This window comes from Labeo rohita, chromosome 16 (genome assembly GCF_022985175.1).
Source record: "Labeo rohita strain BAU-BD-2019 chromosome 16, IGBB_LRoh.1.0, whole genome shotgun sequence".
In the NCBI taxonomy this organism is placed as follows: domain Eukaryota; kingdom Metazoa; phylum Chordata; class Actinopteri; order Cypriniformes; family Cyprinidae; genus Labeo; species Labeo rohita.
Genome location: NC_066884.1, coordinates 9,072,625 through 9,098,484, shown reverse-complemented (window position 1 = coordinate 9,098,484; position 25,860 = coordinate 9,072,625). Strand labels below are relative to the sequence as shown.

Genomic DNA, 25,860 nt, shown 5'->3' with positions numbered 1-25,860 from the left:
TTATGGACACCTGAGAACACTAACAGGCAACAAATAAAGAGTGCCAAATGGGAAGCGATGCATCCAAATCTCAACACATGCTTGCTCTTTCAGCAAGGCTGCTTCTTCATTCTTAAGTAAAACTTTAGAATGCAACTCTGTACTTAAGTGGAGCTGCATGGTTCAATGTTCAACACAAAACCCAAAGGAAAGGAGACAGGAAGCTGGCACGGAGTCTTCAGTGAGGCCTACACTGAACGAAGCATTAGGAGACACATTGAGACGACGGAGCCTCCCAGGCCTGAACCTGTCTGAGTCGACTCGCTCACTGAAGAGCAGATGAGAGATGGGAGCTGTCATGGGCTGACGCGGGCAGCGTGTTGTTCGGCGGGTTTTGGGGAGGGGGGCGCTCCAGGGCCTTCGCTCTCTCTGCTGTGACGGGATTTTTGGAGCACTTTTTAGAAGTGCGGAGAAGGGGTTTGATCTGCCAGCTCTTTGGACACTACACAAGTACCGACTGACGAGTCGTCCTGTGAAATGGAGATGTGTGAGCAAGTGCCCCTCGCTATGTTGTTGCTGGGGTTTGAAAGTGTGCTCTGTCAGAACAAGAGAAAAGCATACAAGTCTCTATAGAAGTGGTTCCCAAACAAGTTGAAGTCTCTTCAACACAGCACATTTTGCATGTCTTATTTGTCTGACGGATTCATTTCAGGTCTTGGAGCATATAGGAATGAGCTGATGACCTGACTCAAGTGTATTTGATTTAGGAGACATGCAAAATGGGCACTGTTGAGAGGGCTCCAGGAACATCACTGGCAACCACAGCTTTACAGCATGGAATATTGTGAAAGCGAATAAGCAGCACAAACAGCACAAGCAGCACAAACCCTACTTTCTACAATATCCATAACGCAACATACATGTTGCATGGGCCATCAACCCAAAACCTGAAAACCATTTCTCACACATGGACATGACAAACAGGTCACGTCCAACGTTCACCAAATAACCTGCTCATAAGGGTCTGTAACCAATTAATTCAGTGAAAGATTCATTAGACTGATTCAAACCAATTTCTGAGTTTGTGAGTCATTTGAAATCATTCATTAAAAGAACCTGCTCATGCGAGTCTTTTGAACGATTCACTAAAAGAGTAGTTTGCTAAATGCTGAATGAATTGGTCAGAGAAGTTACTGAGTACTCTTATGAAAAGGTCACCTGAACTCAAAACTCAAACATTTACCAATTAATTGAGTGAATGATTCATTAGACTGATTCTAACCTACTTCTGAGTCTGTCAGTCATTTGAAACGATTCATTAAAAGAACCTGCTCATGCGATCAGTAACTTCTCTAACTGATTTACTTGATAAAGATTTGTTTTACTAATTTAATGTTATTCTTCAGTTTACAAGGCTTTTGAATGATTCACTAAAAGAGTCATTTGCTAAATGCTGAATGGATTGGTCAGAGCAATTACTAAGTACACTGAACTCAAACGTTTATCTATTAATTCAGTGAAAGATTCATTACACTGACTCAAACCTACTTCTAAGTCTGTGAGTCATTTGGAATGATTCTTTAAAAGTACCTCATGCGATCAGTAACTTCTCTGACTGATTTACTTGATGAAGGATTCATTATGCTAATTTAATGGGATTCTCCAGTTCATGAGACCTTTGAATGATTTACTAAAAGAGTCAAATGCTAAATGGATTGGTTAGAGCAGTTACTCAAAACTCAAGAGTTAACCAATTAATTCAGTGACTCATTAGACTGATGAAAACTTCTGAGTATGTGAGTCATTTGGAACGATTCATTAAAAAACCTGCATATGTGATAAGTAACTTCTCTGACTGATTTACTTGATGAAGGATTCGTTATTCTAATTTAATGTGACTCTTTAGTTTTCAGAGTCTTTTGAATTATTCACTAAAAGATTCATCCGTTAAATCCTAAATGGACTGGTTAGAGCAGTTACTGAGTGTATGGCTATTATAAAAGAGGTTCTCTGAACTCAAAACTCAAAAATTTACCAATAAATTCAGTGAAAGATTCAATAGACTGATTCAAACCTGCTTCTGAGTTTGTGAGTCATTTGGAATGATTCATTAAAAGAACATGCTCATGCGTCAGTGCATGAGTTTTTTTAAATGATTCCCTAAATGCTGGATGGATTGGTCAGAGCAGTTACTCAGCATATGACTGTTATGAATAGGTTAATTGAACTCAAAACTCAAGTATTAACCATTTGAATCAGTCTAAAAACGAATCACATTCAGAGTGGTTAGTGAATTTTATGAGCAGGTTCTTTTAATTAATTTTTCATAAAGACTCACAAATTCAGGAGTTAATAAACTAACGGCTCACTAAAACAGTCAAACAAATCCATCACTGAATGAACTGGTCAAAGTAATTACTGAAGCAACATCTCAAATTGAAAAGTGACCTTCACACATTCCAGTCCTACACGATGGAGTACAATCAAAAGTTGGTTTCTACTCAAGCAAAACTAGCAAGTGCAAAAGTGAAAACACAAGTAGTAACTATGGTCCTGGTTGAGTGGAAAGACAGCAGTCTGAAGGGTTTAAGAAGGTGAGCACAGTGGGAGTACTGGACTCCCTGGCCTGGCAGACTCTGGACAAACTCCATATAGCCCAGATGAAGGCAGCTGGATGCCCGGGCTGAGGCCCAGGGAGAGCTCGCTCCAGCCTCATCCTCTACCCATCACAGGGCTAGAGAGTCCAGATGGACTCCGGCAAGGGAAATCAGTGCTTCATCTGCTTTGGATGCAACTAGAAAAACCTCTGTCGTAAACAGCGCCCCATGGGAAGACCGCCCAGTGCCGAATCCAACAGCTAGTCCAAACTCCACTTGCATTTCACTAGGACATTGAGGACATGCATTCTCTATAAAGTTTCACATAAAATGCTCTAAATTTATGGAAAACCCAAGGACATGTTCACTTTTTCTATCGGTGTGACATATTTACCAGAGTTTATGAGCCAGACAAAGTGAGAAGAGTGATAACTTGAGTCGGAGCCACTCTGGAATCAGTACTGAAAAGCTGTAAAGAACAGACAGACAGCTAAAGACAAAGAGAATCAGAACATGTAAGTGATTGCAAGGACTTCTCAATCCAGATGATACACTTTAAAAACAAACTTGAAGTAGCATTTCTGACGTTCCTGTATGCAGGTGGAGCATCAGTAAGAAGACAAACCACATTCTTTGCTGAGGGATCCAGGGACGTGGAGTCTGTGGGAAATAAACAAACCAAGATATATAAAACACCAGTGGAGTGCAAACCACATGAAGAGAACCTGCATCTCCCCTACACCCAACGATGTTGGGCCACACTCTTACACTTCCTGTTAAGCCTGCTGTGACAGATGGTTGATGAGCGTATTTAATCCAGAATGCTACATTTAATAAGCACATAACTAATGACTTATTGTGTTCTCAGGGTCCAAAAATATATACTGCCAAAAGTGAGTGAACTGAGAAAATTTGCCAGCCATAAATATTTCTCAACAGTCTTGAAACTCCGATGTTTCATTAAAGAACAGTTTGGTATCCATTATCGGACAATACATACTTAAAGAAGTTATGATGTTCGTGTCTTTCTTTCTTCAGTCGATAAGAAATTATGCTTCTTGAGGAAAAAAAATCAGGAATTATCTCCATATAATGGACTTCAATGGTGCCCCCAAGTTTGAACTTCCAAAATGCAGTTTAAGTGGAGCTTCAAATGGCTCTAAATGATCCCAGCTGAGGAAGAAGGGTCTTATCTAGCAAAATGATGGGTCATTTTCGAAACAAATTGACAATTTATATACTTTTTAACCTCAAGCGCTTGTCTTGTCTAAGTCTGCGTGAACTCTGTTTTTTTTTCTGGTTCAATACGTTCAAGACAGTTAGGGTATGTCAAAAACTCCCATCTCGTTTTCTTCCCCAACTTCAAAATCATCCTACATCGCTGCAGAAGTACTGACCCAGTGTTTACAAAGCAAACATACAAATAAGATCAAACGCCCTTCACAAAAAAATGGTAAAACAGCGATGTATGGCAATTTGGACGTTGAAGAAGAAAACGAGACGGGAGTTTTTCAACATACCCTAACTGTTTTGACCCAGATTACACAGACGCATCACAGAGACAAGACAAGACAAGCATTTGAGGTTAAAAAGTATATAAATTGTCAATTTGTTTTGAAAATGACAGATCGTTTTGCTAGATAAGACCCTTCTTCCTCAGCTGGTTTAGAGCCATTTGAAGCTGCATTTAAACTGCATTTTGGAAGTTCAAACTTGGGGGCACCACTGAAGTCCACATGGAGAAAATACCTAAAATTTTTTCCTTAAGAAACATAATTTCTTATTGACTAAAGAAAGAAAGACATGAACATCTTGGATGACAAGGGGGTGAGTAAATTATCTATAAATTTTTGTTTTAATATTAGCTCATACAGTGCACATATAAAATAAAAAACTGCAAATTTCAACCATTCAATCATTACTATTGTCCTAAAACACATTTTTTTCTCACATTTCATGCATGTTGAGTGTTCATTTTAAATGCTGTGTGTAATGCTTTCAAGTTGTTTATTCAAGCATAATGGCTGAACAAATCTCTTGCTAACCGTGATACATCCACACCTTAGTGCCTCTCTCCCCCGAGGAGGTTGAGTTATTATCAAAGCAGTCTGGAAATAAAGGCAAGAAGCATCTGAGACGAGAATAAACAACATGACTGAGTTGTGGGGTGATCTTTCGAGCTGCCTCGCCCATCAAAGTGAAGAGTTGGACACGGTGGGCGTAGCGTTTCCCCGGTTCAAGAGTTCAACTGTGTAAAATTCAGTCCTGGGAACCTCCATCTCATGCTACAGTGGGCACAGTCGCAAAGTTCCCTGGCAATTTAATCCTGTCTTGCTGAACAGGAGGGCTTCGAAGATCAGCCAAGGTCGGGGAGACACGTCACACGTCATTCATCTGAAATTTATGACTAAACCGTGACATAATCACTTGGAGTCATGGGAAAACAGAACGAAAAATGGTCTTTTGGCTGTTTCTGCCACCCTGCTTGCTCACCCTGCCACCAATTTCTATAGTCCTTAACTAAGTGAGGCATTTGCTAACTGTGTAAGATGACACAGTCTTTTATGTGAGCCCTTAGAGGCCAGGTAGTATCTGCGGATTCTCTGTCTCTCTTTCTGTCTCTGTCAGGACTCTCCCAGCAGAAACACACCAGGCAGAAAACATCAAAGGAGTCCCTCACACTCGCTAGGAGCACAACTTCAAAGCTTGGACTTGTTACTCACTGCAAATATGTGTGTTCAGCTAAAGCTCGCCCAAGATAACAGCCCCAAATACACTGTGGCAATTTCATACTGGATTCAGGCACCACTGCAACCTGAGAATTGATTTCTGTGGCGTAATTAAAAGCGAGCTTTCAGGACGGGGGAGGAAATTGTTTCAAATATACAGTCTCCTTTGAGTTGCATCCTCATTGAAATGCACCTGGAGAACTTTGAGTTTCTGCTGAATGCTCAAGGAGAACTTTTGATTCATGCGAAGCTTGCAAAAACACACGGTGTTAACATTCACACAGGGTGAACTGAAGTTGACAGCTCTAAATACAGGTCTAAATGGGGACTGGTCCCTATCTAAACCTGTATTCAGTGAGAGACAAAGTGAAAAATATGCATCTAAAGCTCTTATAAGTAGCAACAGCCAACAATACATTGTATGGGTCAAAATTATCGATTTTTCTCCTGGTAAAATTCAAATTCAAGGGTCTTGGCAACACTGCTGCAAAAACCCCTATTGGAACCTTTATTTAATTGAGTTAAATATCATATACAGAATCATAATGTGCCCAAAATATAAGATTTTACACTATTTCAATTTTGGAAAATACAGATAGGCTTATGATTCCTTTGATGTAATGGCCGATATTACAAATCTATACTAGTTTTGAAAAGAAAAAAATCAAACAATAATGAATAAAAGAAATGTTTTAGCTACATAAAGTGCAAATAAATAAAATCTTTCCTTCTTTATTTCTAGATTACAAAAATGAAATAAAATCACAAAATAAATAAATAAATAAATAAATATATAAAAGGTGAAAATAATAAAATAAAACAAATAAATAAATACTTAAAACTACTGAAATAAGTACTTAAAACTCTTAAAAAATATATAAAATAAAATAAAACAATAAAAATAAAATTAAATGAAATAAAATAAAATAAAAATAAAATATTACTAAAATTAAAAAAAACTAAAAATAAAATAAAATTACTTAATAAAATTAATTAAAATACCGCCTATAATTCTTTTGATGTAATGGGTGATATTGCAAATCTATACTACTTTGTTAAAAAAATGAAAGAAACAAGACATTTAAAACACTAATGAATAAAATAAATGTTTCAGCTACATAAAGTGCTTATAAATAATAAAATCTTTCCTTCTTTAAGTTATTTCTAGATTATCTAAATCTTAAAATTAAGTTAAACAGAACAGAAAATATATGGTGGATCCTGATTCTATCCACTGAGAATTAATTGGATTGTGAAAAGTACATAAATGGAACTGAATAAGGTATGTCGTACAAACCTAAGACTACAAAGACACTGTTTAGAATAGCATGCGCTGATGAATCAATCCCAACATGACCACGAATATGTACCTAACTAAATACTTTAAGGTCAGTTTTGATTTCCTGTTAGCTTAGATGTAAAAACTGCCAAAAAGACACAAAGAAAGGATATTTTGTGAAGAAATAAACTGAAATCAGCGCCATTCATCAGGCCTCTGTATGCCGACTTTTCTCTTTTTCATGTCTTGGTAACACAGCAGTGTGAAAAGGTGTTTGGGGCTGAAAATAAGCATAGCAGATATTTCTGACTCCAACACGCCAGCACCTCTTTGTTCCCTTTCCTCTCCCTGATCCCAGAAAAAAACAACAACACAGACGTGCGACGCACAACACAATTTACACATCCACATCAGTGCGCACAGCAGGGGCAAACACAGGCACACTGCTTAAACAGGGCAGTGCTTTTAACCCCTCAGGGTGTGCGTGTGTGTTTGTGGGGTAGAAAACATACACACACACGATTACACAGATGTTCATCACATCACATGCAGACGTTACATTTAGACAGAGCAAGTGTGTGTGTGTGTGTGTGTGCTTAATGGGGGAAGGTTTCCTTTTTAAGTAGAGAGCTTTAACACCTTGCAATGCTGGGTTTACAGTCTACCACCTCATTACAAAAACAATTGCAGTCTTGACGTGCCACACTCCGCACCATGATCGACACACTGTGTGAGATTTTTAGCTTTTTCCTCACCTTCTTAAAATACTCAAAACATTTCATTTTCAAACCATCCACACCTTTTAATGGCAGCTGACGTACTTCACCCTAGAGAACAGAGGTGAGATGTCTGAAAACTCTCACATTCTCAGCTTAAGAGGATCTATTTTTTAACTTTTTCTCTCATCACAGATAATAAAAACATGACTGAAATCTTGCCCACCATTGCTACAGAGGTTGCTATGGGGCTTTGAGTTTTTCTCGATGTGCTACTAGGTGATTGTTAGTTCAAAAACAATGAATGCAATATAATGTAGGTCTATTTTGCAATTTTATAACATAACATAAAAATCTTTTGCTGTGACCATGCAGAGTTAAAATCTTAATTTTTGCATAAAAGATGAAAACTTGGCCACGTTTACTGTAATATTAAAAACATTAATAGGCATTACTATGCATGCCTGCCCATCATGCTCTTATAAATGATATAGTAATTTACAGGATTTAAACATTCATGAGGATCTTGAATAATTCATCATTGTTTATACGAGTATATGTGAGATTATTCAGCAATGAGTGCATATGGCAAAAAGTGTTAGATTAAGTTAAACAGCATCTGTGAACTTTGTTTGTCTTGGCTTGCTACTGTCATATTCTTTTGGCAGTAAACTACAACTTAGTCTCCTTGTGGAGTTAGTCAGTGGATGAGAGGAAAGGTACGAGATAAATGAGAAAGAGAAAGATAACTCATGAAAATATGATTGACTGAACCAGTTTTGAAGCCAATGTAAAAATATAAACTATGCATGTATTTAAAAATAAGATAATACAATAAGATAGAATAAAAAATAAAATAAATAAAAATAATAAAATAAAATAATAAATAAATAAAAATAAAATAATAAAGATTGAATTAACTAATTAAATAAAATGTACAAAATTTAAATAAAATAATGATAAAATTAAATAAATTAAAATAATACAATAAAATAAAAACGAATTTAAATAATAAAATATAATAAATTAAATAAATTAATTAAAAATAAAATAAAAAAACAATAAATTACAATAATACAAATTAAATAATAAAATAAATTAAAATAATAAAATAAAGTAATAAAAATTAAATTAAAAAATAAAATTAATACATAAAATAAAATAAAGATAAAATAAAATAATAAAAAATTAATTAAATTAATTAAATAACAAAATAAATAAAATAACAACAATAAAATAAAACAATACACATTTAATTTAATAATAAAATAATAAAAATCCAATAAATTAAAATAATAAAATCAAATAAATTAAAATAAAATATTAAAATGAAATAAAATAATAAAAAGTGCAAAACTACTTAAAGACCTACAGATAAAAAAAATGACCCCACAGCTCCTAAAAAGACAGTGTTTCAGATTTCCCCTGCAGGAAGGGTGACCCGTTGCATCTCTGACACCCACAGCCCCCTTCCCCCCAGACACTCTGAGCCAGAGGTCAGTGACAAGCGGCCTCCAAACAGACAGTGACCATGTGGAGAGCATTCAGCCAGTGTTTCCAGATCCTGCACTCTCTGTCCACCATGGGATACAAAGACCTACTTCCATAAATCTTGGATTTTATGCACTCTTCTAACTTAACAAATTATCAGATTGCAAAAAGACCCTTATGATGGTCTACTCAAAGGAGAATCCTTGACCCTATAATGAATCTCATTCAAACACTGCATTACTGATGAGAAGCATTCATTCAATGATAATGCAAGCAAATGCAAGGCTCAAAAGAAAAAAAAGTAAGGTTTGTGAATTTACGGCTGGATAATTTCAAGCTTGTTGCAAGTTTTAATGAAAAACGGTAAATCTAAGATTGAAAAATGTTTATTTTATTTTATTGCCAGTGAAAATACTGGCAGAGATACTAAAAACGTCCCAACTATAAATATAAAATTTGAGGTGCTCTGTATGACAAAGATTTCAACGAACTGAACTAATCATAAAAGTGACAAGTCAGCTGCAACAAATTCAAACAATTATCTCCTGTAGTCACTTTCCTTCTATATCCCCTTTCACTTTATCAGGGCTAAGAACCTCAGAAGCTGTGCCATGCGATTTAGCCTCTAGCCTGGGCAGCACAAAAGGTAAACAGGTCACAGGGAACTCCTGTGAAGCTCAAGTGAGGACAAAACCTTTCCTGATATTCTGAGCACGGAAGAAAGACGGTTAAAACTTCACACAGTCTGCTCATTAAGGGGACCTTCTGTTTAACTGAGTTTCCTCTGCCTGTTCATAAATCAACAAACACTCCACAAGCTGCAGCCGAAGCCTTAATACCCTGTGTGGTGAACAGGCGTCTTAAATAGCCTATAAGACTCACACAAAACAGACCCCTGCAGTCACCTCCATTAATCTTTGAAATCGCATCTGCTCAGTGCAAAATATGTGCATACATGTTTCCAACGACAGGGTGTTGCTGCCCGACCTGGAACCAACTCAAGTTTGGAGCAAATCAGTCTAGCAAGACTGATGCAATATTATTCGCTATAACTTCTGACCGCTGCATTAAAAGCAGGTTGTGGTATCATAAAGATTGTAATTAATTTCTCTGGATGTTAAATATGTTTTCAGAACTTGTAGGGAAAAGTGCCAAAGGATCTTCTGACATAAGGCCACTTAAATTGAGACTGAAAGCTGTTGGTCTTCAGTGCTTTGTTTTAAGCAGTAAGCTGGAACGTGTTGTTTAAGATCATAAATAGTAAATGAGATCAAACCTTTAATAATTAATTCTTTCTGCTAAGGTGCTGGACTGTAAAATGATGTAACAACAGCATCAAATAGAGAAATTAGGCAGCCAAAACTAGCAAGACGGTGTGATATAGTCAGGAACAGCCTTTGGTTACGTTTTTGTTGTGCGATATTTGCCCGTGGATGCGGAAATGCCTTGTGGACATGTTGCCCTCGTTTCTGGAGGAGCGTTCGGTTCTGACTGTCGTTTGGACTCGGCTTTGAATCTGATGTGGCTCAGAGCAACACAATGCAGCTTTCATGTTTCCAATCAAATCCTGGTTATGCAATCTGGCTCCGCGGGACGTGCCGGAGATCGCGTGCACATAAAATGTCAGAATGCTGACCGGACGGCATAATGTTCTGGTAAGGGCAGCTCTTCCTGTCTGCGCTGGGCAGATTTCATGAGCTGATGGGAGCGGGATGCTGTTGTTAGCACTCCATTATGGAGAGATGATCGGAGAAACATCTGTTTTGTGAGGGAAACAGAGAGTTCTTCCAAAGTGGCTTTAAAGTTTTAAGCTTTGTGGTTTGGTAGGAGAGCATAATAGCACACAACCCCTCTTAAGAAGTAAAATATGATGAGCCAAATCACGTCAAGGATAAGGCTTCATGGGCATATGGAGAGAGAACGAAGGAATGAAGACACTGTCGCCAGACAGTGAAATGAACTGAAAATACTAGAGAAAAAATTAGGGTCTCCAAGAATGAGCATTGCAAACTGTGCCTGTCAACAACCTAAAAGCAAATTAAACTGCAGTTTAACGTAGGTTCAGTTTATACAGTTGAGGTCAAAAGTTTGCATCCCCCTTTTAGAATCATTAAAAATGTAAATTATTTTACCATAATAAGAGGGATCATACAAAATGCATGTTATTGTTTATTTAGTACTGACCTGAATAAGACATTTCACATAAAAGATGTTTACATATAGTCCACAAGAGAAAAAATAACAGTTGATGACCTGGTTCAAAAGTTTTTACACCCCCTTGATTTTTAATACTGTGTTGTTACTTGAATGATCCACAGCTTTGTTTTTTTTTGTTTAGTGATAGTTTTCTGTGAGTCCCTGAACAGTTAAACTGCCTGCTGTTCTTCAGAAAAATTCTTCAGGTCCCACAAATTCTTTGGCTTTCCAGGATTTTTGTGTATTTGAACCCTTTCCAACATAGCTTTTCACACTGAGGACAACTGAGGGACTCATATGCAACTATTACAAAAGGTTAAAATGCTCACTGATGCTTCAGAAGGAAACACGATGCATTAAGAGCCAGGGAAATGTCACATTTTTAAAAATTCAACTTTTGTTTTCTTGTGGACTACATGTAAACATCTTCTATGTGAAATATCTGATTCGGGTCAGTTTTAAATAAACACTAACATGCATTTTGAATGATCCCTCTTTTTTTGGTAAAATAATTAACATTCATTTTTAATGATTCTGAAAGGGGGATGCAAACTTTTGACCTCAACTGTATTATATTACAAGAAGCTCAGTTATGAAAAAAGAACAGAGTATCCTCAAAAAATCAAATAACACTTGACCCATATGTGACTAGGATCTAAAGTTGCACACATCAAATGTAACTACACAACGTTTGGGATCTGAATCTCTCCTATTTTGCAGTTCAAGACCTGTTTCAAAGCAAAATGCCAGTTTTGTCCTAAAATAAAGCCAACAGACAAGATGTTCTTTAAAAATGGGGCCCTGAAGTTAAATGCCCTCCATTAAGTTTTCACCTGATGGGAATGTCAGAGGTAAATTACCCAAACCTGTCTTCCCACACAGTGAAGTTTTAGCTTCCAAAAGCACTAACCTACTGGGCCTCAGAGCATGAAGTGTGAGCACGAAACAGAGTAAGGTTGTCTCCCAAAACTTTACCCTAAGGATGTCTGCTTATGTATTTCCTTCATAACAGGAAAACTAGCCACAGTGATTGACATTATTACTAGTGTCTGTTAAAGGGATAGTTCACCTAAAAATGAAAATTCTGCCATTAATTACTCACTCTCATGTTGTTCCAAACCCACAAGACCTTTGTTCATCTTTGGAACACAAATGAAGATATTTTTAATGAAATCTGAGAGCTGTCTCACCCTGGATAGACAGCAACGCAACAACCACGTTCGAGGCCCAGAAAGGTAGTAAGGACATCGTTAAAATAGTCCATGTGACGTTAGTGGTTCAAATAAAATTTTATGAAGCTACGAGAATACTTTTTTTGTGAGCTTTATTCAACAATTATACATAATCGACCAATCATCGACCAATCGTGGTGTGTAAGAAGGTGGGATCTACAGAGAATGGTCAAAGCGACGCACATACGCGTACATTTTAGATGTGTCGGTTTGTTCTTTCATTTGACTTGAAGCGCGCCACACAGACCAATTGTTGTATGATATCAAAGTACTGTGAGAGCAATTCGAAAGCAAAAGGAGCCATCTGCTTTCTATAGCTATCACGGATGTCATACAACAATCAGTCTGCGCAGCGCAAACAGCCAAATCCTGGATATTTTAGGCAATACAAAATTCCTGGCCAGGACGTGCCCTGTAAAAATGGCATGTATGGTCACCCTAATGTGCGTCAAAGACTAACACGGAAGAAAAGAAAGTGTAGAATGAAGTTGTTATTTTTGTTTTCTTCGCAGACAAAAAGTATTCTTTTGGCTTCATAACATTACTGATGTCACATGGACTATTTTATTGATGTCCTTACTACCTTTCTGGGCCTTGAACGTAGTAGTTGCGTTGCTGTCTATGCAGGAGAAGCAAAAATCAGAAAGTCAGAAAGCTCTCAGATTTCATCAAAAATATCTTAATTTGTTTTCGGAAGACGTACAAAGGTCTCACATCTAGAGTTATGATTATGAACTCCTAACCCAAAATACTAAACCCTCAGAGCATAACTTGCAATTGTCATTTGTGTGTTTTGTGTCATTGGACTTACAGTTTTGAACTTATAATGGATAATATAACTAGCAAAAAATATTCCATTATGTATATTACAGAAAAGTATTTTCATTCACTTTTCTTGCCTTTTCACTTGCATTTCCACTGAGACCTGTTTGTCATTAAAAAAGAAAGAAAACTGAAGCATATTCATTGTTTTAATTCACTCTTGGAATAAAATGCTTTTCTTTTTAAAATAGCTCATTTGGGTGCTACTTTTGATATACGTTTCCTGCTAAGATATTAAAACTGAAAAAATATCAAACATTTCTGTTTATTTATCCCCTTCTCAATCTCATATAATGACATTCATGTGCCAAAAAACAAACCAAACAAATCCCAAGAATACAGCTCACTGTGTGCAATCAATAGGTCGCTCCTTAAATCCTACGTGGGCATTTATTTTCCCCCACAAAGTCATTTTTTACTAAGATTCATGTAGTCAACTCAATATCCATTTCACAAAGTGTCACGTGAAACTGAATAAATGATGCCTTTTGAGAGTCACACCTCACCAAGTGAGCGATAGTTCTATAAAACTATACCCATGGGGCCGAGCGTCAGCGCTGAAGGGTATGTGTTTATTTTACAAGACTAGTTTACCCGCAGACGTCTCCGGGACGGCCTTCAATTGAACGCGAAATCTCAAACTAACTGTGTTTGTTTGTTGATTTTCTGCCGTGTACAGACCTAAGAACTCTCTGCGTATTTGCTTAATTGATTTCTGCAGCTTTTAAATCTTTAAACGAGTCCCTCTTTCTGTCAGTTTATTTTCGCTCTTTGAAGTTGGCATTTCAAAAGAGGGAGCTGCAAAGCAATATGCAAATGACGATCTAGGACTGCGCCGCGGCCCCGTGTGAAATCGACAGTAACACTGGAGAGATTTTCGACTGCGTGCTTACATAATATTGATTTCCCATCACAGTTTATTGGCTTGTGAACCTTCCAACACATGTTGATGTGTTTTCCTCATCAAAATTATCTGTCTCCTCTGACATCCAGAGCTGCACATAAAGCTACGTGCTTCCACTAGCTTTACTCCAAGAACACTGGCCAGGAACAGCTGGTGTCGGACTCCTGGAGACTACGGGATGTGCAAGTGTGTGGCGCAGGTGTTTCTCCAGTTGTGGGCTAAAAGCCTCGCAGGCCCAGGTGTTCATTCACAACATGCTGCATATTTGGGTCACAGTACTGGGACGGGAAGAAAGGGAGGAATACAGATCAGGATAATTCTTTGCCACCAGGTCTCAAACCAAATGCAAGCCAAGCTTGAACATATTTAATGATCTAATTAGGTCTCCATGTATTTAAAGGGACAGTTCACCAAAAATATACATTCTGTCATCATTATTCTCCAAATCACTATTTTAATAGCTTAAATGAGAAAATGATAACAGAATTTTAATTTTTAGTGAACCATACCTTTAACAGCGTATGCAAAGGGTCCGTTTTCCTTGGGTTGCATTCAGCTTGTGTTGTAGTGGTGACATCAGACAGTTGCCAAGATTCAGCAGACGCATGCAAACCATAGAAAGAAGAGAGAGAGGGAGAGAGAGAGAGACAGATGCTCGCCGCAAACAGAGTTCACATAATTACTGTGTGTCAGGGCTTTGGAGAGCTCTCATTTCCACCGTACAAAGGAAGAGAATACAGGAAGAAAACATGCTGATCCCACAAACTGTATCGAAATGCTTGGCACACAAACCGGTCGGCGGATACAATTTTCATGTTAATGGCTCTAACTGTCAAATGACTTTAACAAATTATCTGCACTCCTTTCATATCAACTTCATGCAATGGAATAACGAAGATTGTTATTTCTAGACAGAGTGCACGACTCACTGAGTCACCAACATTTTTCACAATACCCCCAGTAAGTGTCACAACACTTTCACATTGTTCTTGCAATTTATTAAAGCTAATTTAATAATTTTTTACGAGACAATTCTCATTTTTTAATTTTATTGTCTTTTAAATTACTTTTTAATTTTGTATTTATTTACTTTGGAATTTTATCATTTAGATTTTTTCTAATTTATATTATTTATACAATCACACAAACCACCAGTCACTCTACGCTTACTTTTCTCTTTAAAATTTCTAATTAAAACAACAGAATAAGAACAAGTAGAATAAGTTAACAATCAAATAAAATCAATATTAACAAAATTAATTTGTAAGAACACAAAAGAAGAACACAAAAGTGACTTGTAGGTGTATTTTCATACGTTTAATGAGGCTCAGAGGTGGCATGAGTGCAATCAAATTCATAAATTCATGTTGAGATTATTGTTTTAAATATAAAATTTTGAATATAGAAATACTACATGATTTAAATAACTGAGAATATACTTTAAAAATAAAAATAAAACTGCCAGCAGGTGGCAGCAAGTCACTGATTTAATTACTGAATCATTCATTTGATTCATTTGAACGGCTGATTCATTCAGGAATATAGCAAGTGACTCTCTTTATGAATGGGAAATTGAATCATTGACTCACTAGATTCGTTTAAAAAAAAAACACGTTCATTCATAAACACCGCTGTGTTTGAATGAAGATGCGCAGCGGCTCAGTTGTGACTTGTTTCAGACTATTTTTGATGACGAAATAGAGCAAAATCAGGCAAAAATGTTATAGGCAGACAATGTAAGTCACTATATTATTACTATAATATTAGCTTCTTTTTGATTTAACTGTTGTATTCAATCAATATCTCATTTACAAACTCCCTTAGAAATCATTAAAAGCTGTCACTCATTTTAGTTAATCACGATCTCATAAAGTTCCATTATAATCAACGAAGCTCTCTACACTGCACAGTGAATCTCTTATTTACACTCTCTTTACACACGTTTATGAAAGGATTTGTGAGACATGTCTGTGATGCATTACAAAATGCTGCAAAAACACATAGAAAGCTTTGAAGCTCCCCTCAGCGCAAACTGAGGGTGATTCGGGTCACTCGCACATGGTGCTCCTAAATAAATGCGACTGAATTGGTCACACTGTAGAGCCCTGCCAATTGAGAAACCCTGGTCTAAATAAAAGTGGCAAAAAACAAGCTGCACCATTCTCAGGTGGACAATCACAAAGGCAAACATCTCACCTTATATTTCCAAGGGCTATTACACAATGATAAGCACTGTGCAATTCTTTCCAGTGGCTGCACTTTCCACACAAAAGGGAACAGTTCGTCCTCATTGATCTCTTAATGGGAGCGTGTTCAGCTAGATTGAAAGACGAATCAAAACCACTCATTGGCAGAATGGGATTTTTTATCTCTTTTTTTTTTCCCCCCAGCTTACTGATATCAGTTCAATCAGCCGAAACTCTGATCGCCAACTTTGATAAATAAATTTGTGACTGAAATCCCTCAGCGGAAGCTTTAAATTGAATGCACTTCAAGAGCAATTTCTTTTGCCATGAAAGTGAGGGATTTCCAAAAGGGTGGGAGGAAAAGAGGAGTGACAGCGTTCTTCTCCAGGAATTAAAATAAATCCAAGCCAGCGTGACCAATTTAACAATTAAGATCAAAAACCGAGGCTGAAACGGGAGCCCCGTGTGGCTGAGGCTTGGTGCAGTTTACCACGGGGCGAGAGGACTGGGGTTTCGGATGACCTTGCCCTAATTCATCGTTAAAAAACACCATGGCTCTGGGCCACTCTACATATCCTGTCAATAAACTATTATAGCACAACGGACAGGCAGCCTGCCATGCTGGCACAAAGTTCGATTAACTCTGAGGACAGGGTACGGACAGAGAGATCAAAACAGGAACAAACAACAAACAGCCCAAGTACTTAGTACACTGGAGAGAGACCAGAAAAGGAAAGTAAAAAAAAAATTTACATTTCTGAATTTACACATTGTTATTTATTTACTTATTTCCCCTTACCATGATCTAAACTGACTTGTAGCATAAAATATTCGTCTTTCCTCCAGTAGCAGACTTGACAAAAAACTACAGCTTTTGACTTTACATCCAATCTCACAAGCCAAAAACCATATAAACATATGCGTGCAATGCACACACACACTCAATACACAATACACACAAATCCTCTTTTCTCACCAGCCCTGTCCAGCCCTCAGTAACACTGATTCAAACGGACCCAGACAGCTCTCCAGGGCTTCATTTACAACCAAAAAAGATCATTCTGTAAAGCTTTGGCTTCCTCACAATAGTATATCCTGCAGCGGTCTCTGAACTTCTCTGAATGCGCGCACACACAACAGCATGAATTTAAAGGCACAATTAAAATCACTTTGTCTCAAACAGCCGCCCATCACCCCATGCACAACATGTGATCTTCAGAATAACTCAGCGCAGGGTGAAATCTCCTGTGCACATTGCTATAATAGTCCTTCTCTGGAGCAGGGGATCATGATCAGGTCCTTAGGCTAACCACAGCAGATGGGAAAAGGACTAATTGTACAAAGCAAACGAACGGGTGAGAAACGGGTGGTCTGAGATGCCTCTGAGCGTTTGAATTCCTTCTGCTGGTTGAATGTGTCACTGAAGGGCATGGGGGACAAGATTCCGGAAAGCAACTTTCGCCAGAATTATAATCTAAAGACTTATAGGGATTGCTGAAAAATTTAAAGTGTTATGTTTAGTTAAAAGGTGTCTAGCAGGGGATTAGAGTGGGTCATTGTTCTCTTGTGGGTTTACTGTCAGCGCATAAGTGATGAAGAGGTAATTAATGGACCACTACAGATAAACAAACCTCCTCAAACTGACAGCACGCCTAAGTGAGCATCTCTTCAGATGACTAATGAGTGACATTTCTAATCACCTGCCCAGGGCAGCCATCACAACTGTCTGCAATGTTCCTATTTCTCATTCTACAGTAAATCTTACAAATAATAACAACACCCTATCATTTATTGTTCCAATTCGGTGTAATGGGCTTATTACAGAAACAATCCCCCAGGAGTAACCTGAGGTTAAATGCTTTGCAATGGTGATGGTTCATGACTCAGTTCTTGTAAGGACCAAGATAACAACCTGCCAGTTACCAGCACTCTCTGGTTTACAGTATGTGGGGCTCTATGATTTCCACGATGCAGAAAATGCAGACAGAATCACAGAATCCAGTCATAAAAATGGAATTTACTGTATAACGTGGAATGTCACGGAATTTGCCAAATTTTGGATGAATAAATTAAAAGTAGGTCAGTTCACTTATATTAAAACACAATATGGACTAGTGTTTTTGCATATTAAGCCACAAAAATACTATCTAAACAAGAATCCTGCATGTTCTGTGTGAATGAATGGCACAGACACGCAATTTAGTTTACTACACATACTGAAGCACACACGACGCTCGCTGTGTTTTCAGCCTCTGTCGCCTCAATATATGAGTACATGAACACCTAAACAATTTCTAGAATTTCTAGTCACATTATTAGCATCATACTGTATTTTTTAAGGAATATTTACCAGAAAAATTATAAAAAAATAAATAAAATAATAATAAGTATTTTTATATAAAATCAATTAATTAGAGATGCTTGTCATTATTACAATTTAATGAAACCAATTACCAATTTGAGAAAAATTCATAGGGCCTTAACAATTTTTGTTAAACTTTTAATAAATTGCTGTTAAATTGTATAGGTTTTATGATTTTGATTAATCAGACATGCTTTTTGATTAATATTTTTTTATTTAACCATTAAATTAGAGTCTAGAAAAGTTAAAATGGAAAAACTGGAATCCAGAAATATTACAATGGAAACAGAATGGAATTTTAAAAAAAAATGGAATTTGGGATTTTTTAAAACTGATTTTTATAGGCCATTAACTATGCAATCTTTACAGTAAAGTGTATCCCAACTTGCTGCATTTTACTGAATTCATCTTATGTGTGATCATGTGTGCATATATTCACGAACTTATTGCATATTTTACTGTATATTTTATATATACAGCGGGTAAAATAAGTATTGAACACGTCACCATTTTTCTTAGTAAATATATTTCCAAAGGTGCTGTTGACTTGAAATTTTCACCAGATGTCGGTAACACCCCAAGTAATTTTACTCACTGCATTATTGTTCAAAAAAAAAAAGTTTGAGGTCAGTGAGATATTTTTCTTTTTCTTTTAAAATGAACACTTTTATTCAGTAAGCTTACATGAAGTTGATGAAAAGCAACAGTAAAGACAAATTTTAAGTAACACATCTGTTTTCAACATAATAATGATAATAATAATGATAATAATACAAAAATTTCTTGAGCACCATATCAGCAAGGATCATGTGAAACTGAGGACTGGAGGAATAACGGTGAAAATCAGCTTTGCTATCAAAGGAATACAATTTGTTTACATAGAGTATGTATTTTTCCACCTTTGGTGTCAGGGAGCTTAACAGAAGCAGACAAGCCTTTTTCTGACCTGGGTGTGCACAGAGTTTGAGCTAAGCTAGTGTGTGATGGAAGAGGCAGTCCTTAGAACAAATCAAGTGCATGTGGGAGACAAAAGGGCAAGCTGCCCCTAATCACAACTAAAGTACACTCAACATTTCTGTGCTCAGAGGGAGAAGAAGGACGATTGGAATATAATGGGTCTTGAGCCAAAAGGAAGCCACTAAACTCCACTGTCTCAGAGCTGTGTATATCACAGTGAAGCACACAAGGTCACCAATCTATGCCCTTGCACTTCGCTGGCCCTTTTTGATTCGCTTTTATTGACATAACTGAGGTGACTGAGGGTGACAATGTCCAATGGAAGATGGATGGAAACTCCATGGTTAATGGTTGGGGTTCATGCACAACTGTTAGTAACCAGCATTCACAATGACAGATTTGTCAGACATTTGTCGGACAGTGAATGGACATCAATCATTTTCAATGAGAGCTGCCAATTTATGGGAACATTAGAGATATAATGAAGTGACTACCAATGGAAAATCAAACAGTAACCTTACAACATAGTTTGCTTTGCCTAAACAAAAATCCTAAGCCTAAACTGCATTTTTTTTTTAAATGCTAGAAAACAACACTTTGGATACTATGGCACAATGTCAGAGAGGTCATTCCAACTCAAGTGGTTCAATGGTTCAGCATTTTTAATTTTCCAATTTTTGAGTGAATAATAGTAATAAAAAAAGAGGTAAACGTGAACCCTTCCCATTGTAAACTGATCCTATAAGCGCACTTTGAGCGATTTTGATCATTACATTTGGACTTAAAGTTCCACTGTAGTGTTATTCTCTGTGCTGACGTAATTTCAACTGAAACAGAAAGACAGTGTGGGACATATCAAGCAGTCACGTCCCCGTTTTTTAAAAATAATAGCGTTTTGTTTATATTACAGCTTGAGCCAGAGCCACTGAGTAAAGCGGTATTTGACAGCGTATGAGAGCCAAAATCTAATCAGAAAATACTAACTCTGTGAACATGTGACTGATTTCAGCAGCAGCTTCAGCAAGTATTTATAGTGTAGGGGGCGGGACGGCATCAGATTCTAGAGAGCATTTGATTGGACAGAAGGTTTGATGGGAAGCTTAAGTGCAGGGTGATGTCATCAAAATCATTGATCCATATTGGTGGAAGTTAGAAACTGAAAGTTTTGAATGCTTATATCTTGTTGTTATGGGCCATGACAAAAAGACAACAACTGTTGTAAAATTAAGTAAAATAAAAATATTGATTTTGCAACAATAATGCACATAGGTAATCACTCAAAAAAAAAAAAAAAATTTAATTTTTGGACCACTTCAGGTGGACTGACCCAGAAGCTATGGACAACTTGAAAATGTTACCTAATAAATACATGCATTTCAAAATGTGTATCTGCAGTAGAAATCAACTGACTTCCGACCATCACATCTTTTTGGAACATACTGCACACATCCAATCATTCACCCTTGCTTCTGACCCGCTAGGCAAGCTCTTCAAACAGACTACAGTGTTGAAAGACCCATAAAGTTGATCTTACTGAGGATATTTTAAACTTTCATGGGCGTTTGGATTCTTTAAGGGTGGAAAAGAAGAGAATGCGTACAACACGCAAGCCATTATCAGTGTTTACCAAGCCAATGAAGGCACCACAGGGATGGTCTTTATGGGGATTAGAAAGCTGCCCCGCGGTCCCTGACTGTGTGCGCTGCATAGTAATGCTAATGCTAATTGTGCAGGACAAACTGTTAAGCCTCTCTGCTCTATGAGTGGCTTCTTGATGAAATGGCAAGTGACATTGGGGTGAGTCAACCATACTGGTGTCTCTCATCCAGTACTGCTGTTATACAAATGTGACAGGCCAATAATATAACAGAGATGCTAAAGGCTATTGCTAGAGCATGGAGTTACAGGTTTGATCCCCAGGATGTTGGATAGATCAATAAGTGTGATAAATCCAAAAACAACAAAAGATGATCAGGGTAAACAGAATCACAATATACTGATATTCTGTGTGCACAGCCCTAATTTTTATGTGCACGATAATATCTTGTTTTTGCTGGCAACGATAACAAATAGACTGCTAATTCTGATTAGATCCCAATTGCAACAAAAGGAAAATCTCAAATGAAAAATGTCTGGCATAAAACAGATCTATATCTATCCTACTGTGCATCTGTTACCTGGAGAAGCAACATTTTGTGTCTGATATCAAAGACTACGGGGACTATGTGTGAGTATGTCTTCACTCTGTTAACACAGTTGGGACTTTCTCATCCAAACTTCGCACATAAACGGGACAAAACAAACAGCGCCGTTCCAAAAGCACTCAAACGGACTGTGTTAGCATGAGGCTTCACAATGGATTCAAAAATAATTGTCTCCCAGAAGACCCTGCATTGGCTTGACTTCACCATACAAGCGTTTGGAGAGAGAAAGTCCTTCAAACTGCCTCCGAAAATGAGATACAAAGCTCTTCTGCTGCCAACAGGACTGTGTTCCCATTGTGCTGAATTCTCACAGAAGAGTGGAGAGGACACTCCACTGTGTTGTAGTGTTTTAAAGAGAGGGCAGTGTTGGAATGACAGCGAGGGTAAAATGCAACGAGTTCTGGTCTTCGTAGACCAGACGGTATATGTATGGTGAAATGACAGAAATAAATGGCATGCTAAAGAAACATACAGCTTAACCTCTGAACCGTTTTCTAGTAAATCAAAACTACACAAACATCTCAAAAAGACAAGTTACCAGTTTAATTCAGCCGAAACACTGAAAAATGGGCTGTATATATCTAAAATATACATAAGTGAAACATAATCGAATCAAAGCAAAACAAAATCTAATGGAGAGCTTGTGAATTGGAATAAAATCAAATCTGTAATTCACACTAGACAGCAAGAAATAACAGAAAACAATCAAATGACATGAAGTATCTTTCAAGTACAGTGTATTATCTGTAAAAAAGGCCTTACAATGTGTTTATTTCATTTTCTTCATAGTTTTTCCAGCATAAACAACTATATCATGATGTATATGAGTAATAAAACTGTGCATAAATATATGACTTTGGTCATGTCGCCCACCCATAGTCAAGACATGTGCTCGGCAGACGCTACACAGATTCTTAAGTGTAGGAAAAAACTCTTGTTTAATTTTAAAAAGGCCACATCTGTTCTGCTCACTGCTGATGATAGAGCTTTCTAACAAGCTCTTATCCCAACTTAAATTATCCTGTAATTCTCCAATCAGTGCATGCAAGACCATTACAACAGACAAGACATTCCTCAAAGAATTTGCTTGGAATACTTTACAGAAATGCACACAATAGCTCCTATTTCAAGGGAACACGTGGCGCTATTATTTCAGAGGAGCAATTTCAGTAAACATGTCAGGAGGTATATTCATCCGATCTCAAACAATCACTGAGGCGACCTCAATCAGAGTCACAAACATCCCCAATGGTGTATTCAGGTGATGGACTGGGACCTTCACTTGCAAAAACAAACATTTATATCCCCCAACGTCAACTACACATCCTGCCCCAGCGAAGGTATTTGAGACCACATGTGCTGTCTGGTGACTTCCAGGTGAATAAATATCACTAATTATCCCAAACAAACAGCTGAATAAAGGTTTGCTTTTAGAGCTCTGATTAGCGAAATCAGACCTGCATGACCTCAACCACTTAAGCTAAACTCACGGTCATAATTAGAAGACTTTCTCCATAACATTTATGTTCACTTGAACCCAGTTACTTGATGATACCGAGTGAGCTCATTTTAACCAACATGTCCTGATGTATCTGTTTCACAATAATTTAAGCTGAGTTACCCGGCAGAGTGCATTAGTGTATTACAGTCAGGGGTGTACGAATCACAGACTATTCCTTTGCTCCAGTTTCTTCATTTCTTTGATGATTTCACTACATTTTTTTAAGAAAACATCTTAATGGGATCTGAACATACATCTGAAGCTTGTGTTTGTCACTTAAACCTAGCCACACACTCTAATATTTGCTTACCTGATTACCAAACCGCGAGGACAAACATTTCACACTTAGAGTAAGTAAAACAAAGTGGGAACGAGCCAAACTTGACAACCCAAACATATTCTCTCAATGCATATGATTCCTGTAGCACAAACAGCAGTGCATGGCACAAGCAATGCCAGTGTCATGGGTTTGTTTCAAAGAATTGCATGAACTAAAAAAAAGTGTATTTTAAATGCAATTTAAATTGCTTTAGATAAAGGTGGCAATTATATCAAAAGAAAACATAACGTTACATTAAACATCACATATGCTGCAGTGCAACTCATCAACAAAAATAGAAAATCACTATGATGGTGCTTTTTTCAGTATGTTACTGTATTAAGTATTTTCTCCCTCACATTAAACCTCAGGTGAAGCTTCAGTTAAAATTAACAATACATGTCCATAAATGTCACAAAACTCACACATAATGTGCGCTGTGGGTTTAGCAAAGCTGTGAGGCGCAGTGAAAAAAGCAAATAACCGCTTTTGATGGACACAAGATGATACTCTCTCCATCATGTTCGCGCTCAGTTTTCAAACCTTTACTGCAGATTAGGAATAGTTAACTCAAAATGAAAAATATGTCATCACTTGACATCATCCCTTTGCAAAACATAAACGGCGACGTTAGGGAGACTCAGTCACTATTTACTTTCATTGTGCGGGAAAAGATGCAATGAAAGTGAATGGGGACTGAGGTCGTTAGTCTCTAACACGTCAGTCAGTGTTATACAGGAGAGAGAAAGTCAATACAGCTTTTGAACAACATAATAATGAGTGAATGATGACAAAATTTGCATTTTGGGGGAAACTATGCCTTTAAAAACATACAAATGAACGAATTTAAAAGGCTGTATGTACAATACCTCTCATGTTGTGAATTTTGACCATGACCTCGGCTGTTGACATCAAACGGTACGCTAAGTACACACGTCCGGAGTCTCTTTCTATCTGGACCGGTGAGTTTCCGTCCGAAACCACCTCGAACCACTTCTTCTCGAACTTCTGGTCCGGTACCGTAAAGATCAAGTCTCCGACTTTCACATCTTCAGAAACCGTAACGGTATAGGATACTTCTTCAGAAACGGTTCTTGGCTTCCTAACTCGGCTTTTGACATCGGTATGAATCTCTATCCTGTCAGTTGGTACGCTAAATTGTCGCGCATTGTTGTTTTTATCAAGTACCTCAATCTTAACGGTCACTTCTTCAGCTGTCTTATTGCAGCGCGGCAAGCGCGCGCTCACCGAATAGCTCGATTTGGATTCCCTGTCAAAAGTTTTGGTGGTTTTTAAAACGAATCCTGCGTTGTCCAGATATTCAAGTGAAAAATCCGACGAGTCCTCCCCTGTCAAAACTGTTTTAAGTCCAGCCAAGTTTAATTCTTTGCATTTGTCTCGCAGAGGAAAAAGAAGCCCAGCGACAGCAGTTCCAGGAGGTGCGCCTTCCTCAATTTGTCCATAAAAAACAGCCGAATGCACAACAGAAATGGCAAGGAAAATATTGAAAAAACATGCAGTAGGAAATCTGAAAAAAGTCGGAATCCGTAAATACGCCCTCATTATTCCATCAATTCTGCCACTCTGTCCTTTAAATCTGACTTTTATCCTTTATGCATCAATATCATGCTACAAATGTAGCCCAAACCACCACTGAATGAGATACATAAACTATTTGAACACTATCTGCACTTTAAGTTTTCAATACAGTATGTCAATGTTTTGTGTGTAGCTCCTCGACCGGCATCAGTCAACCATACTCTCACTCATTCCCGCATCCACCGATACACAGCATCTCCATGTGGTACCCGGGGCCCCGCCTTCAAAATGATAGCGAATCAAAGTGACGGAAGGGTTGGACTAGAGGTATAGACCCTCCTACTAAATTTAAATAAATATGCAGCTTGCGCTGGTCACCAAGGGAGAAACGTCTGCAGGGATGCAGTTTAAATTGTTGAAAGAGTTTTTGAATATTTTCAGACTTTTAGCCTATTAAGCAAGGTAAAATAAATCAACATTTGTCAGTAAAGACTTGTTTGTTATAAATTGTTATGAAAATGTCTAAGGATCATGTGATACTAAAAATTGGAGTAATGACAAAAAAAACAGCTTTGCCATCACAGGAATAAATTGCATTTTAAAATATATTCAACTAGAAAAAAACAATTATTATTTACTTAATCCATCGTTTTGTTTTGTTTTTTTCTTCTGGAGCAACAGTGAGCGTTTGAATCTTCTGTGATAGTTGCATACAAATCCCTCAGTTGTCCTCAGTGTGAAAAGATGGATCTCAAAATCATACAGTCATTGTTGGAAAAGGTTCAAATACACAAAAATGCTGAAAAACCAACAAATTTGTGGGACCTGAAGGACTTTTCTGAAGAAC

At 37.4% G+C, this 25,860-nt stretch overlaps 1 protein-coding gene across 2 annotated transcripts in view; it reads right to left on the bottom strand.

Annotated features, from left to right (window-relative positions):
• si:dkey-22o22.2 (neural-cadherin) overlaps positions 1-25,225 on the bottom strand; it is a 146,399-nt gene extending 121,174 nt beyond the window's left edge. The window contains exon 1 of one of the 2 annotated variants that reach the window (XM_051131281.1): positions 24,344-25,225. In XM_051131281.1, coding sequence (XP_050987238.1) covers positions 24,344-25,037 — 694 coding nt within the window. In that variant the 5' untranslated portion in view covers positions 25,038-25,225. Of the gene's footprint in view, positions 1-2,970; positions 3,042-24,343 lie in introns of those variants that run through there. The other variant, XM_051131282.1, reaches the window with a different exon arrangement.
• Positions 25,226-25,860: the final 635 nt, after the last annotated feature.